This window comes from Danaus plexippus, chromosome 26 (genome assembly GCF_018135715.1).
Source record: "Danaus plexippus chromosome 26, MEX_DaPlex, whole genome shotgun sequence".
NCBI classification, from domain to species: Eukaryota; Metazoa; Arthropoda; class Insecta; order Lepidoptera; family Nymphalidae; genus Danaus; species Danaus plexippus.
In genome coordinates, this window is record NC_083554.1 from 5399708 (window position 1) to 5413226 (window position 13519).

At 36.7% G+C, this 13519-nt stretch overlaps 1 protein-coding gene and 1 non-coding gene across 2 annotated transcripts; one reads left to right on the plus strand and one right to left on the minus strand.

Annotated features, from left to right (window-relative positions):
- The first annotated feature begins 6584 nt into the window (after positions 1-6584).
- On the plus strand, positions 6585-6691 carry LOC116776429 (U6 spliceosomal RNA). The gene has a single exon (XR_009753243.1). It is a non-coding gene; the product is annotated as a U6 spliceosomal RNA (small nuclear RNA).
- Positions 6692-8563: 1872 nt separating this feature from the next.
- LOC116774355 (apoptosis-inducing factor 1, mitochondrial-like) lies at positions 8564-13033 on the minus strand. Its single transcript, XM_032667062.2, has 10 exons — positions 12803-13033; positions 12284-12321; positions 11687-11902; positions 11270-11330; positions 10876-11170; positions 10194-10567; positions 9931-10062; positions 9468-9856; positions 9005-9259; positions 8564-8743 (listed from the first exon to the last, which is right to left on the minus strand). The coding sequence occupies exons 1-10, from the start codon at positions 12873-12875 to the stop codon at positions 8672-8674; spliced, it is 1905 nt and encodes a 634-aa protein (XP_032522953.2). The 5' UTR covers positions 12876-13033; the 3' UTR covers positions 8564-8671.
- Positions 13034-13519: the final 486 nt, after the last annotated feature.

The window sequence follows — 13519 nt, forward strand, 5'->3', positions numbered from 1 at the left end:
TTACAGAAAGTTTCGATCCTTAATGATTTAGCGTATATTAAGGAAAATTTCTAATAAATGACAAGAACCAAGACATTTTGATGAAAAATCATCTAGGATTTTACTCTATATGAAATATTAGTCATAATATTAGGTATAAGACAAAGTAAAGAAGGAAAAGAAGAAAGTGAGCATTTACAGACAATAAGACCGTCATCAAGAATTTGGAAAAGGACATAACTCTGCAGTGGATTAAGCGAGGCCAGGTGCGAAACTTTGCCAGATGCGTTAATTATAGTTAAGAGGTCCATCGTTGATAGTAGAAGACGAAAATTTAATTACTGTTGCCAAGTGTCAAGCACCGAAGCCTCTTGACACCTCTTAAGCCGTTGATTCAGAGTTTCAATTGGACTGTAAATAAAAATCAGTAAAAACCGTGGCCCCGCCATCGAAAGTTGATGATCCCAACGAAGAATTTAAAAAAGAAAGCAATCCAAAATAGCTACAAGCTTGACATAACACGGTGATTTCCATAAACCTTCCTCTGCCCTTCATTATGCCCATAATTATTGTGCAGGTTAGGTATAGAAGCAAATACAATTTAAAGGATCACGTCACTTACGGTCTATGGGACACAGTCACCTACACCATCATTATTTCACACTATTTAAAATATAGATAATCAAGAGAGAAGAATAAATAGCAATAAAACTGCACAACTATCTCAGGAGTTATATGGGGTTTTCCAATAGGGACGCTTGAACTTTGACAGCTGATTACGGCCATGTTGTTTGAGTGACAGCTGTCAAATGCAGTGTGTTATATTCATTCCGTCCTCCCAAACCACCATGACAGGTTACAGTGTCGAGCAGCACGTGCAAATCATAAAATTGTTTTATGAAAATGGGTCTTCAGTTCGAGCAACGTTCCGCGCACTTCGCCCGTTTTACGGTCGCGATGATCGTCCTGCCGAGTCGACTATCCGTCGATTGGTGGACAAATTCGAGTCAACCGGGTCAGTTAACAATCAGCCGGTTCCCGTGCGTCAACGTAATACGAGATCTGCCGAGAATATCGCCGCTGTGCGCGACAGTGTCCTCGAAAACCCGCGGCAGTCAATTCCGCGTCGCGCACAGGAACTCGGCCTTTCGCAGACGACAACTTGGCGAATTTTGCGTTGTGACTTGAGCCTGCACCCGTACAAGATCCAGCTGACCCAAGAGCTCAAGGTTAATGACCATAGACAGCGCCGTGTGTTCGCTGACTGGGCATTAGAGCAGTTGGAAGTTGACGCCGATTTTGGCAAAAAAATCATCTTCAGCGACGAGGCGCATTTTTGGATGAATGGCTATGTCAACAAGCAAAATTGCCGTATTTGGGACGAGACCAATCCACACGAGGTTCACCAAGTGGCAATGCACCCGCAGAAAGTGACTGTTTGGTGCGGATTTTGGGCCGGAGGCGTGATTGGTCCGTATTTTTTCGAAAACGATAATGGTGTGGCCGTCACCGTCAATGGTGAGCGATACCGGTCGATGATAACCAACTTCTTTTGGCCTGAAATCGAGAATATGGATCTGGACAACATGTGGTTTCAACAGGACGGCGCTACGTGCCACACAGCACACGCTACGATGGAAGTTCTGCACGAGCAATTTCTGGACATGGTCATCTCGCGCGGAGGCGACGTGAACTGGCCACCGAGATCGTGCGATTTGACCCCGCTGGACTTTTTCTTGTGGGGTTTTCTTAAGTCGCAGGTCTATGCCAACAAGCCGCAAACCACCGATGCCCTCAAAGTCAACATACGCCACGCCATCGATCAAATACAGCCCGATTTGTGCGCCAGAGTCATCGAAAATTGGACCTTTCGTGTGCGCGCCACCAACCGAAGCCGTGGCGGTCATTTGAATGATGTCATATTCCATACATAATGGGGTCGATAGACCTTCCAAATAAAAAAAAATTTCGCAAATATCTTTCCTACATGTATTTTTTTTTTGCATTTCAAAGATTAAGCGCCCTTAATGGAAAACCCTATATTAAAACTATTATGATAAATCAAAATCAACCATACCAAAACAGATAATACATGGTTATACCTTACCTGAGTATGTGGCTATTTATTTTAATAAGGTCACAAGTTGATTTATTCAAATTGAAAACAGAATAATTGATGAGATCTAAGACTTTCGCGAGTTTTACTCGTTTAAATGAAACTAATATTATTCGGATATACTACGCGTGCTTTATTTTTGTAAAAAACACCTCGTCTGCCCGTGATCACGCTTGCTGAATAGTAACCGAAACGTCGGGAGTGTGTAGTTTTTTGACAAAAATAAAGCATGCGTAGTATATCCGAATAAAATTTATTTCATTTAAAAGAATAATTGATTTTTGTGAAACCGTATTTTTTTTATGATAGACTTGTTATGTTTGTTAAATGATCAATAGAGACAGTAACGTAAGAAGTGTGCAGAGTCAACTGAAGACATATTGAATTATGTTTTAATTTGGATTAAAAATTCATAGAAATTTTACACTTTACGTAAATGTGTTATCATAATCCTTGATCGTTTTACCCGAAGCAAGCACTTCACGTGTATTCACTGCAGCATATAGAATTAACAAAAAATAAACGATCGCTTTGTTAGCCTTGTGTACATAAAATTGAGAGGACATAATAATTAAACAAAAAAAATATTAAGATGAATCAGTCTTACCTTTTTTAACATTTTCGCTATTACGTAACAGTATTTTGGACCGTCAATACATTCATCATTCATCCCACATTAAAGGAAAACCTGAGGGTAACCACACTTCATCAAGCGGTCAGTCTACTGTCTTACACTCTTGCCCTTTGAACAAGAACAGTTTATTCAAGGATGGCCCAGGTATCCATTATAACATTTAACCAATAAATGCGGTAAAAACTCGGTTCTGTATTTGCATGTTGTATAGCGTCAAAATTTAATATTTTCCAGAGAATTATCAAAAGTACTTTACATTACGCGCTATATATATTATTATAGAATATACTAAGTAAATTAATAGAGTTTGTTTTCTGGCTTTTAAAAATCCGAAAACCATAGTTTTATTAATAGTATAGCGTGTATAAAATAATCAGTTTAAGGAAAGGAAAAACAGAGAATGAATTTCTCTGCTGCTTCAACCATCAATCAATATATATAAAACAAAGTCTGTCGCGTCTGTCTGTCTGTCTGTTCGCGATAAACGGAGAAACTACTGCACCGATTAACAAGCAGTTATCACCAATCGATAGCGTGATTCTCGAGGAAGGTTTTAGTATATAATTTGTTAAGTTTTTGTATTTACTTTTGTGTACATTAATGATATTTGTTGAAGATGTCGGGAAAACATGATCCGTCTATATGATGAAATCGCGTATCTTATTAAGGTCTTCAGTAAAGTCCGCGGTGGCATGTCTATACCTTAAGGATAACATACAATATCCATTTTACAAAATTTAAAAATTGGCATTCCTAAAGCGTCTATTGGAAAGCTATTTACATAAATAGGGTATTAAGTCATATCAAATAAATTACTTCGTATTCAAGCCTACATCAGTATCTGTAAATTACTTTTTAAATCGGGCGTACCATTTCAAAGTTATCGTAATATAAGTTTAATAATTCTCAAAATTAAATAGGCTATTTAATATTTTGTAAAGAGCCCGTGCGAAGCCGGGGCTGGTATCTAGTTATTAATAAATAACCCTAATTACTTTATCAGACATTGTTCGTCAGTGCCACTCGACAAAGTTCTGTTCTTAAATACAAATCATGGACCGTGTATATCATATTCTTCCTTAAACTTCAAAATTTATCACACTCATAAAATACAAAAATATTTGTCGTCGAATTTAAAATTACGTATAACAAGGTACTCTAAATCCTTTTACCAAGGATGTAATACTTCTTCAAAAATTTGTTCTTTCATCAATTTAAGAAACTTTTATAAATTTGTTCTTGACCTTAATTCTCTTTTCCAGTTATTTTATTGTACAGTTTTTTATTGAAACATACTTAAGTACAGCTAAAATATGTTAGGCCACTTTTACATTAAAACAAAACACTTTATCTTTGAAGAAACGAATAAAATTCTTTGTATTCTTTGATTAGACCTTCATTTTAATGCTGTCAACAAAGTACAAAGTAGTTAAGTGTATATATATACAGTTATATATACATACAAGCAAATAAGCTTCGTTTTCTGCAAATAAGTAATTTTGTTTCTCACACACTAGACAGAAATCCTCTGCACTAATATATTACTCATCGCGATATAAAGTGCTGTACGATTTTAGACTGCAGTCAATATTCGTTATCGTAAGGATATTTCTTCATCTGTATGCCAACTGAATCATATATTTGAATATACATATTTTGTGTATTATATTGTTGACAATTATGAAAACCCAGTTTAATAATGGAATTGGAAATGGAATTATTTCCAAAACAAGAGTTTTTCTAAAAGATCACGCTTACATTAATTGAGATTATGTTATATATTTTATTTTATTATCGCTCAACTATCAAGTCAGGTGATCACGATTTGGTAGTACGGCGTGGTTATTGCTACCAAAATATAATATTTTTTAAACTGGTAACACACGTCACTGGCAAAACTGTTTGCATTGTGTAGATAACCATATTATAGATTTTTTTTTAAACGGATTAAGTAGGCATAATTTATTTGTATAGCCATTTATAAAGTGGATACACAAGATAATTATTCTGTTTTAGAATAATCATAAAATCCATACTAATATATATATATATATATATATATATATATATATATATATCATATTATAAATGCGAAAGTAACTCTGTCTGTCCATCTGTTACTCAATCACGCCTAAACTACTGAACCAGTTTGCATGCAATTGGGTATGGAGATATTTTGATAACCAAGAAAGGACATGTGCTACTTTTTACCCCGGGAACATGACGCATTCCCAAGGGATAATTCAGACGGGCCGATCGCTTTTACACCTAAACTACTGAACAGATTTAAATGTAATTAGGTAAGGAGAGACTTAAGAAAGGACATGAGAAGAAACCACGATAACGTTAGTAGTTTTCGTTTATCAAACACGTACTAAGCTTCCTAATAACGTAGTAATATAAATTCTTAAACCATGAACTTAAGGCATAAAATAAACATTATAAGATTAATTTAAATTTAAAGAATTAACTTGAATTCCTTTTTTGTTACAATATTAATTAATTATGAAGTGTATTTTTTAATTAACAACTAATAAAATATTATTAATAAAATTAATTATAAATATAATGAATGCCTGATAATAAATTTGGACGAATGATTATATCACAGGACTGTGAACACGTTCGGAATAAAATATTGTAACAGATTCAATGTTATGGCTTTGTTTATGTTTCAAAGAGATTTTATGTATAAAAAAAATTTTAGAAGTGTCATGTATGTACAGATGTAAATGTCTTATGTATTGTAATAAATATAATTTAATATATATATTTTTTTTCAATATAGCTGTGATTTATGCTGTAGGTATAATTAAATATCAGTTTCTAAACAGCACAAAGACTTCCATTATACAGAATTGATTACCAACATAACTTTATAGTAAAACTTTGACTTTAGAAAAAGGTTTATCTGAATCTGATGGTTAAAGGGACAGGCGTGTTTGCTTTTTCTTACCGCTTATTGAACTGAAGGACATACTTACATTACGAGTGAGCTAACTTTAAATTCTTCTTCAACAAGAGTGTCTAACAAGTTTCTTTTCGACAGATATAATTTTAAAGACCGCTAGTAGATTATTTTAAATGTATATAAGGTTTGAATGCATTACATTTTAAATTAAAATGAATTTCAATAACTTATACAGTATGTGTAGTTTTGCACACTTTGTACACGGTTGTCTATTCCTGTACTCTCACTCATTAGAAGGGTAACAAATTTACTTAGAGACCGTCCCAAGACGACGAAGCCTAGTTGTCGTACATTAAATGTAACTCACTTCAACTAAGTGACCCAAAGATGTAGGTGCCTATATGTGTTAGGAAATGTAGATACAACTTATTACGAATAAAGAATTCGTAAGTCAAAGATTTGTAGTAAACACAATGAACTAATGAAACTCAACACAAAATAAAAATATGATGTGTTAAACAGTCCATATTTATGTACTTTTTGTCGATATTTTGTTCTTGATAGGTATATCGTTGATATTAATTTCAAGTGATGTGTACAGTCACGTATTAGACACACTTCTTACAATACACCTACACATTTATAAACTTCCTTACTGTAAGAAATTCAAAATGTTATACCTACTATTATGTTATTAGCGTTTTTTAATATTTCGCTTTCGGTTTAATTTACAAAAAATTATTACTAACCCTTATATTATGAACATTGGTTCGATTAGTTTACAATGAAAATATTATAGATAAAGCAGAACACTAGGTGGCGCTTTTCTAAGAATCGTAACGCCATCTAGCATCATCGTTTTTTATTAAAGCGATGTTCTGAATCACGCTAATGATATTTTTAAGGCTCGTGACTATATATACGACATTAAAATCGATACTATTGTACTCGCTTCGGCAGTACATATACTAAAATTGGAACGATACAGAGAAGATTAGCATGGCCCCTGCGCAAGGATGACACGCAAAATCGTGAAGCGTTCCACATTTTTTTGACAAATTTCATAACCAACCCATTGTTACCTTGATATGTAATGAAACATGTACTGAGTTTAAAACTTATGTCAGATCACATGGACGAGATCGATCAGAAGCTATGAAAATTGATGTTTTTTAACTATGTATTTTTTTTGAAAATATCGAATAAAACAATATTTACAGCATATCCGCTTGACCCGATTTAAAATCCGATATAGCAGAGTATGGATCAAAATTATTAATTAAAATAAAACAGATAATATTTTTGTAACAAAATTTCTCAGGTTCATCTAATAATTCGCTATTGTTATTTCACGTTTCGGTTCCCTTGTTTTTTGCTATTGACTAGTAATATAATGCCGAGTTATTCAATTCCGCTGGATTGGAGGGATTGGGCGGGATGAGAGGCTATAATTTGTGTTTTTGACCGTTATAACTTGTGTACTGAGAATAGTCAGATTAAATAAGATTTACTTGGTTAGAGAAACAGGTTCATTATGTGGCTAATTATTGTTGATTTTAACGGTAATTTTTTTTAAACAAATTAAATACGTCTACTTCAATCTCGCGACAAACTTTTACATTACATAAATGATGTAATGACTTTACACGTAAATAATAATTGTGTGGGCTGAGTACGGATGAAACTGTGGCCGGTTGAAACGAAACGAATATCTGGCTAAGCGTCTCATCATTATCATTCTTTCTATGAACCGTTTTATAGCTTGAAAAGGGTTGACATTTAAAACATTCTTTGCAGATACAGTTGAAACAGTCTATTTATTTCATTATCTTGTTTCTCAGATGCCAAGAATACGCCAAAGAGAATACGAGAGGCCGGGCAGACATATCGAATTATAACCAAACCTATAAAAATTTAAAAGCGGAATCGTTAAGAAGAGCGGCAGAAATGATGGACTGAATCACTGTTCCATCATGAGGCATGATAACCACTCTCACATTTTTTTTTACTGAACAAATTTCTCATCTGTAATTCTGACAGAGAGCTGTTTGTGATGGGTTTGTGACAAACCCTAGAAATACAATATAGACAGTTGATGAGTTGAAAACTACCTACTATTTTAAATCTTGAAGCAGAAGATCTTTCTAATGCAGATATTTTTATATAACAATCGGCATTAATCTTGTTTGAAATCGCCAACCGGTCTTGAGCAAGCGTGGTGATCAATGCTCTAACCTCTTCATGTGAGAAGAGGCCTTTGCTCAGCAGTGGGCTCCGATAGTCTGATGATGATGATGATTAATCTGTCACAGTGTTCCCAAGTCGCGGACAGAGAACAGGGAAACATTATTGCATGTCTACAACCTTTGGTTACTCCGCCCCGACATTAAAGTAGCCGGTGTGTTCAGCAAACTGTACCTCAACAATCTACAAGTTCCCAATCTACTCCTATGTGGACAAATCAAACGGATCATGTTGTGACTTCGAGTACGCGACTCTTGTTCTCGCCGGAAAGTCTCTACCAAAGCTCCTCACCGAACTCTACCTATCTGGTGACACCCAAAAATGTTCAATAATATTTAACAAATAAAACGCTAAATAAAATAAACAAAATGTTTTAAAAATTTTAGCTGTTAAGGTTATAAGACTAATTCAATAACACATGGAGATCGGACGAGTCGAATGTTCAGGGCCAGGACTTGTGACTTTTTACCCATATACCCAACATCATTAATGATTGATTGATGCAAAGACCCCGCAAAGTGGAGGAGGTCGAGCAGGAAGGCAGACCCTGGCTACAGCTGGGGTAGTTGACGGCAAGAAGAGAAGACCCAATATCATTATATACACTGAATATTTTTATTTATCTGGACGACAACGGATGGGATATCTTCGTGTCCCTTCCCTGTAAGACACACTACAGTTTTAAGCATTCTTTTATTTAAATTATTTAACAATATTAAAAATAATATTGCGCGAAGGTAGTTTATTTCTAATATATTATATACAACAAGTAAATGCCCGGACGACGCTACTCCTCGTCGTTAAGAGTGAAGAGCTTCGCCACTTCGAAGAGGTCATCGAACTCGCCCTGCGCCAGGACCTGAGCACAGGAAATGAGAACAATTGAAACACCTGTAATAATCATACGTTTTAGACTTAGAATGTATTAAGGGTTAGCGGACATGTGTGTGGGAGCACCATCTAGGCGACTTCCCGCGGCTCGCCGGGTGATGCTGGGGTTGAATCAATTGTGTTTCATGTTGCCTTATGAACTATCACATCCGGCAATGTTTTGAGGTCACGGCTCTATAAAGGGATATCTTATTCATGGACTAACGAACGACGCGTAATAAACACGAACCTGTCTAGCCACATGCAAGCGGTTGAATAGGTTCCACAGGAGTACACCGACTACACGCTTCTCTCTCAGATAGAACACGACGCCGCGGTCGTATCTCTTCGGCGCCGAATCGGACTTCGCCCCCTCCCCACTCTCCAGCTTGTCGTCGGCCGCGTCCGCCGCCCCTAAGGATCTGGACTCGGACGACTGTTCCTTGACCGCGTCTGCCGAGAACACGCCCACCGTGCGCAGCTCGGAATCTATTATACCTATCGCCTGAAATAATGAAAAATGTAAAGTGGCGCCCTCATCACGACGGAGGCGGACATTTGAATGCATGTTGAATGATATCTAGCAAAGTAATTTATCTGTACAAGTTACACAGATGAATGGCGCTGATGAATATTTCCCAATCGTTCCGATTCAAGTGTTATCAAAATGTTGCCTTGACGTTAAAGATATCATGAGTAGACCAGTGAGTGACCTCATATCCCAGCTGTGGTCCGAGGTCGCTCCAGAACATGCTCTGGTGCTTGTAGTGTTGTGGAGGCTTCACGCCGGCCATGTTCTCCCCGGCCAGGCGACCCGACACCACCGCGTGATCGTGATGCTCTACGCGCCTACGTCCGAGAGCTACATCGTAGAAGCAGGCTACGTCGCCGGCCGCGAACAAGTCCGATCGAGCTCGTAGCTCGGCGTCTACGAGGACGCCGCCCAACTCAGGGTGCAGCTCCAGGCCCGATGCTACGGCTAGCTCCGTAGCGGGCTCGCTGCCCGCGCATTCTGCTACGACGTTCGCTCCCAGTGTAGCGCCGGACGACAACCGCAATGACACACGACCCGACTCGTCCACAGCACTGTCCACCACTTCCTCTGTAATATATATTTTCTATTAAGTTTATTTGCAAATAACTAAATATGACGGTCCAAAAACGAGGAGTACCAACCACTAGGCACCAGTGTGACGCCCGCCTCTTCCAGTCTGCGCGCCGCCTCAGCAGCCAGGTAGTGCGGCAACACTCCCTCTAGCGGAGCGCTCTCCCGGAACACTTGCATAACACGCTTACCTTCGGGACGAACTGGAAATTTGATATTAGACAATCATTAAGCTCAAACATATTATTTAATAGGATATGTACATATTCTGTATCACTGTTAGATCTGCTATATATAATTCTAATATAGGATCTACCATGACCAATATACTAACGTCTATCAGCGAGGGCGGCGCTGAGCTCTGAAGCTAGGAATCCACCGCCCACGACCGCTACATCCTTGACAGCCGGATCATCCACTGCGGCAGCGAGGCGGGCTGTATCGTGAACAGATCTCAGCTGCAACGACCTCCCGGCTGCTGCAGCTGTTCGCAGGGCGGGGATCCGCCTTGCTCTAACACCTGTAGCTATCAGACACTTGTCGTACGTCAACACGTGGCTCTCATCAGTGTCGAGGTTGGACAGCACAGCGCTGTGAGCTGAAGGGTCGATGCTCATGACTCTCCATCCGCGAGCGACTCCCGCCCCCGCTTCGCCCTCGCTCAGTTTGTCGGCAGCCGTGTAAAATGCATTCGGCTCGTAGAGCAGGCTAGGTAAAGGTAAATTATACGTAAAGATTAGGTTGTAGCTTAGATTTTATATAGAGTCGGAGAACGCATTTCTGGATTGACCAGCCATCCCCGGCAATACTGATGTCAATGAGATATACAATTATTTCCTTGTATATCTCTGATTACTGAAATTATGAGTTATTTAACTTCCACCCGTCTATAAAGTATCTTAAGTTACATCTTTGACCTTATGTTTCTAAATCTCTGTTGTTCCTCAGACAATCGCCTATAATGTTAATACAAGCTCTACACATAAAAACACGTTTCAAACATTATATATAAGCACCTTCGGCGCCGGCCGTTCCACTGACGGAAGGATATATCGTCGGGATGATCAAAGCGGGCGGGTAGATCTTTCTCTCGCCACAGTTCCTTACTGAGAGGCGGTCGCATATATGGCAGGGCTGCCTCCTCTCCGACCATAAGCACCTGGGCTTCGGGCCGCGCGCTCCTGATGGCTCTCATGGCAGCGAACGAGGCGGTACCGGCACCCACTAGCAAGTACTGCACATGAGTGGGAAGACTCGCAGCGGTTGGGGGAATAGCAATGTTCTTTGTCTCCTTTCTCTTCTCTATTGGACCTAAAATGATAGTTCAGGGACATGTTATATGTAATCATACACCGCCTAAAGCTGGCCAGCACTCATAAAAATAAAGCTGTGTCTATAACGACAACTTACCGTCATTGATAATCTGTGCTTCACCCAGTTCATTATCATTACGTTTCTTATAAAGGTAAGCCTGAAATAATAGAAACATATTTTTTAATTATTGCATCATGATTTTTTACAGCACTAATGAGATCTGAGACTCACGCGAGTATTCATAAAAATATAACTAATATTTTTCGGATTTACTACCCGATTTTGTATAACTTTAACTACATAATCCCAACGTTTTGGTTACTTTATGTAGATTTTATAATAAAAATTCGCTTAGTTAATCACAAATATTAGTTTTTACAGCACTACCTGCCAGTCAAATGTGTGATAAATGTATATAAAATATTATATGCATATTTTTATGAATAACTACCTAAGAGCTACACCTTTAAGGATGCAGCAGTTGAAGATCTTTTAACTCGTCAAGACACTTACTCCGCCTAGTGACACAGTGATGGCGAAAGCAGCTAAAGCCGACCAGACTCGCTGAGATCCAGGATTCGGAGATGGTTGTGGAGGTGGAGAACTGGATTCCGTATTCCCTTTTTTCTCCGAGCCCCCTGCACTCCCGGTGCCTCCAAAGTCAGCTTTCGAGGAACATCTGGTACGGGCTGAGGGACTATGCCTGATAGCATCACTGCTCAACACTATCTGTAATGACATTTCCATAAAAAAATATACACAAATAGTTTAATCTTTCACTTTTCAAAATAATTCAGATAATTTGATAAAAATCTCATAATTGAGTGAAAGGTGAAATAAAATTTAAGACAAATATTTTTTTGTACCAAAATAAAAGCCATTAAAATCATGTAACACTTAAAAAAAAATCAATTGATAAAACAAACTAGGTCGTATAAATTTTAAATGTTATACATTACCGTTTTATATTTCCTCAATTTCTTTGTGGGCTTGTTATAAAATATTTATTATGACATTAATAAAATAATCCAGATAAAAGGAAATGGTGGAAAATACATTTACGTAAAGACTGTACAATTATGAATATATATATATATATATAATGATTACCTGCTCAGCCGGTGACGAACTTGAGTATGCACAGGCTCCTGAAAAGAAATCACAACTACAAATATGTATACAAAGTAATTAATAGTTATAAATGCCTTATCTTATTTAAATTACTGTTTGGAGACAGCCCAGATTGTCATAATGGCACATGGTATCTTGAAGAAAGTAAAGTATTCCTGATATATTTATGACTTAATAATTATCGCCCATGGCTTTACCTACATGGATTTCGACAAATACGAGAATAATATCAAAAAATAAGCCGAAATCTCCGAAGTCTTATCAAGATTTCATATGTTCTTTTTTTTACATCAGTTACGAAGTTTAGTTTAGGTGTAACATCTAAAATAGACATACAGTTACTCTCGCTTTCATATCAGTAAGCATGACACAAAATTACATCACAGAAGACTCATACATAACGCTACTAATAATATAATTTCTTAAATTAAATAGCAATTTTAACTATCAAAAGGCATTGTTGTTTTCACAAACTTCAGTAATCAGTTTTATACTTACGAAATAATTTAAATACATCTCTCCGGACAAGAGTCTGACCCTCGACATAAATGCTTGCAACTGCTCTTAACATATTAGTAGGTTTGATGTTACATATACAAAGTCTTAAATCATTAAATATTTTTTTTAATTATTAAATACATTTCGAAATATTTCATCATAGATCATAATTTTAGCTACAAATAACATGCAGGTTAGACTTAGAGCACTAACATTAAGAATTGAAAGTGACAGATCGTTTATATTGCCATAAAATAAAGAGATCTTTAAGGTTTTAGTTGCCATTCCTTTAAATGTTTTCAAATTGTTAAACATAGTGATTAATTGAGTAATTTAAAAAAAGGCAATGTTCCACTGTTGGACATCATCTTCTTCACAAAATAAAGAGACAACACAGTGAATGTCTTAGATTATTCGATTTAAAAAAAACAACAATACACAAATTAATTGTACTTCAAAATGATACATAATCATTGTAGATATAAAAATTGCCATCTTATTATACTCTTTTCATATTTTGAAATAGTTCGTTTATATATGTAATGGTAAATATTTCTTTATTTTAAAATTAAACCTTTTTATATATTTTTAATACAAATACATGAAGAAATAGTATCATTTTTAGAACCCTAAAATATTGTAAAGGAATAAATATATTTGAAATTATTTATATTTGTTGATTATATAATTCTTTTTAAACTCTTTATATCAAAATGG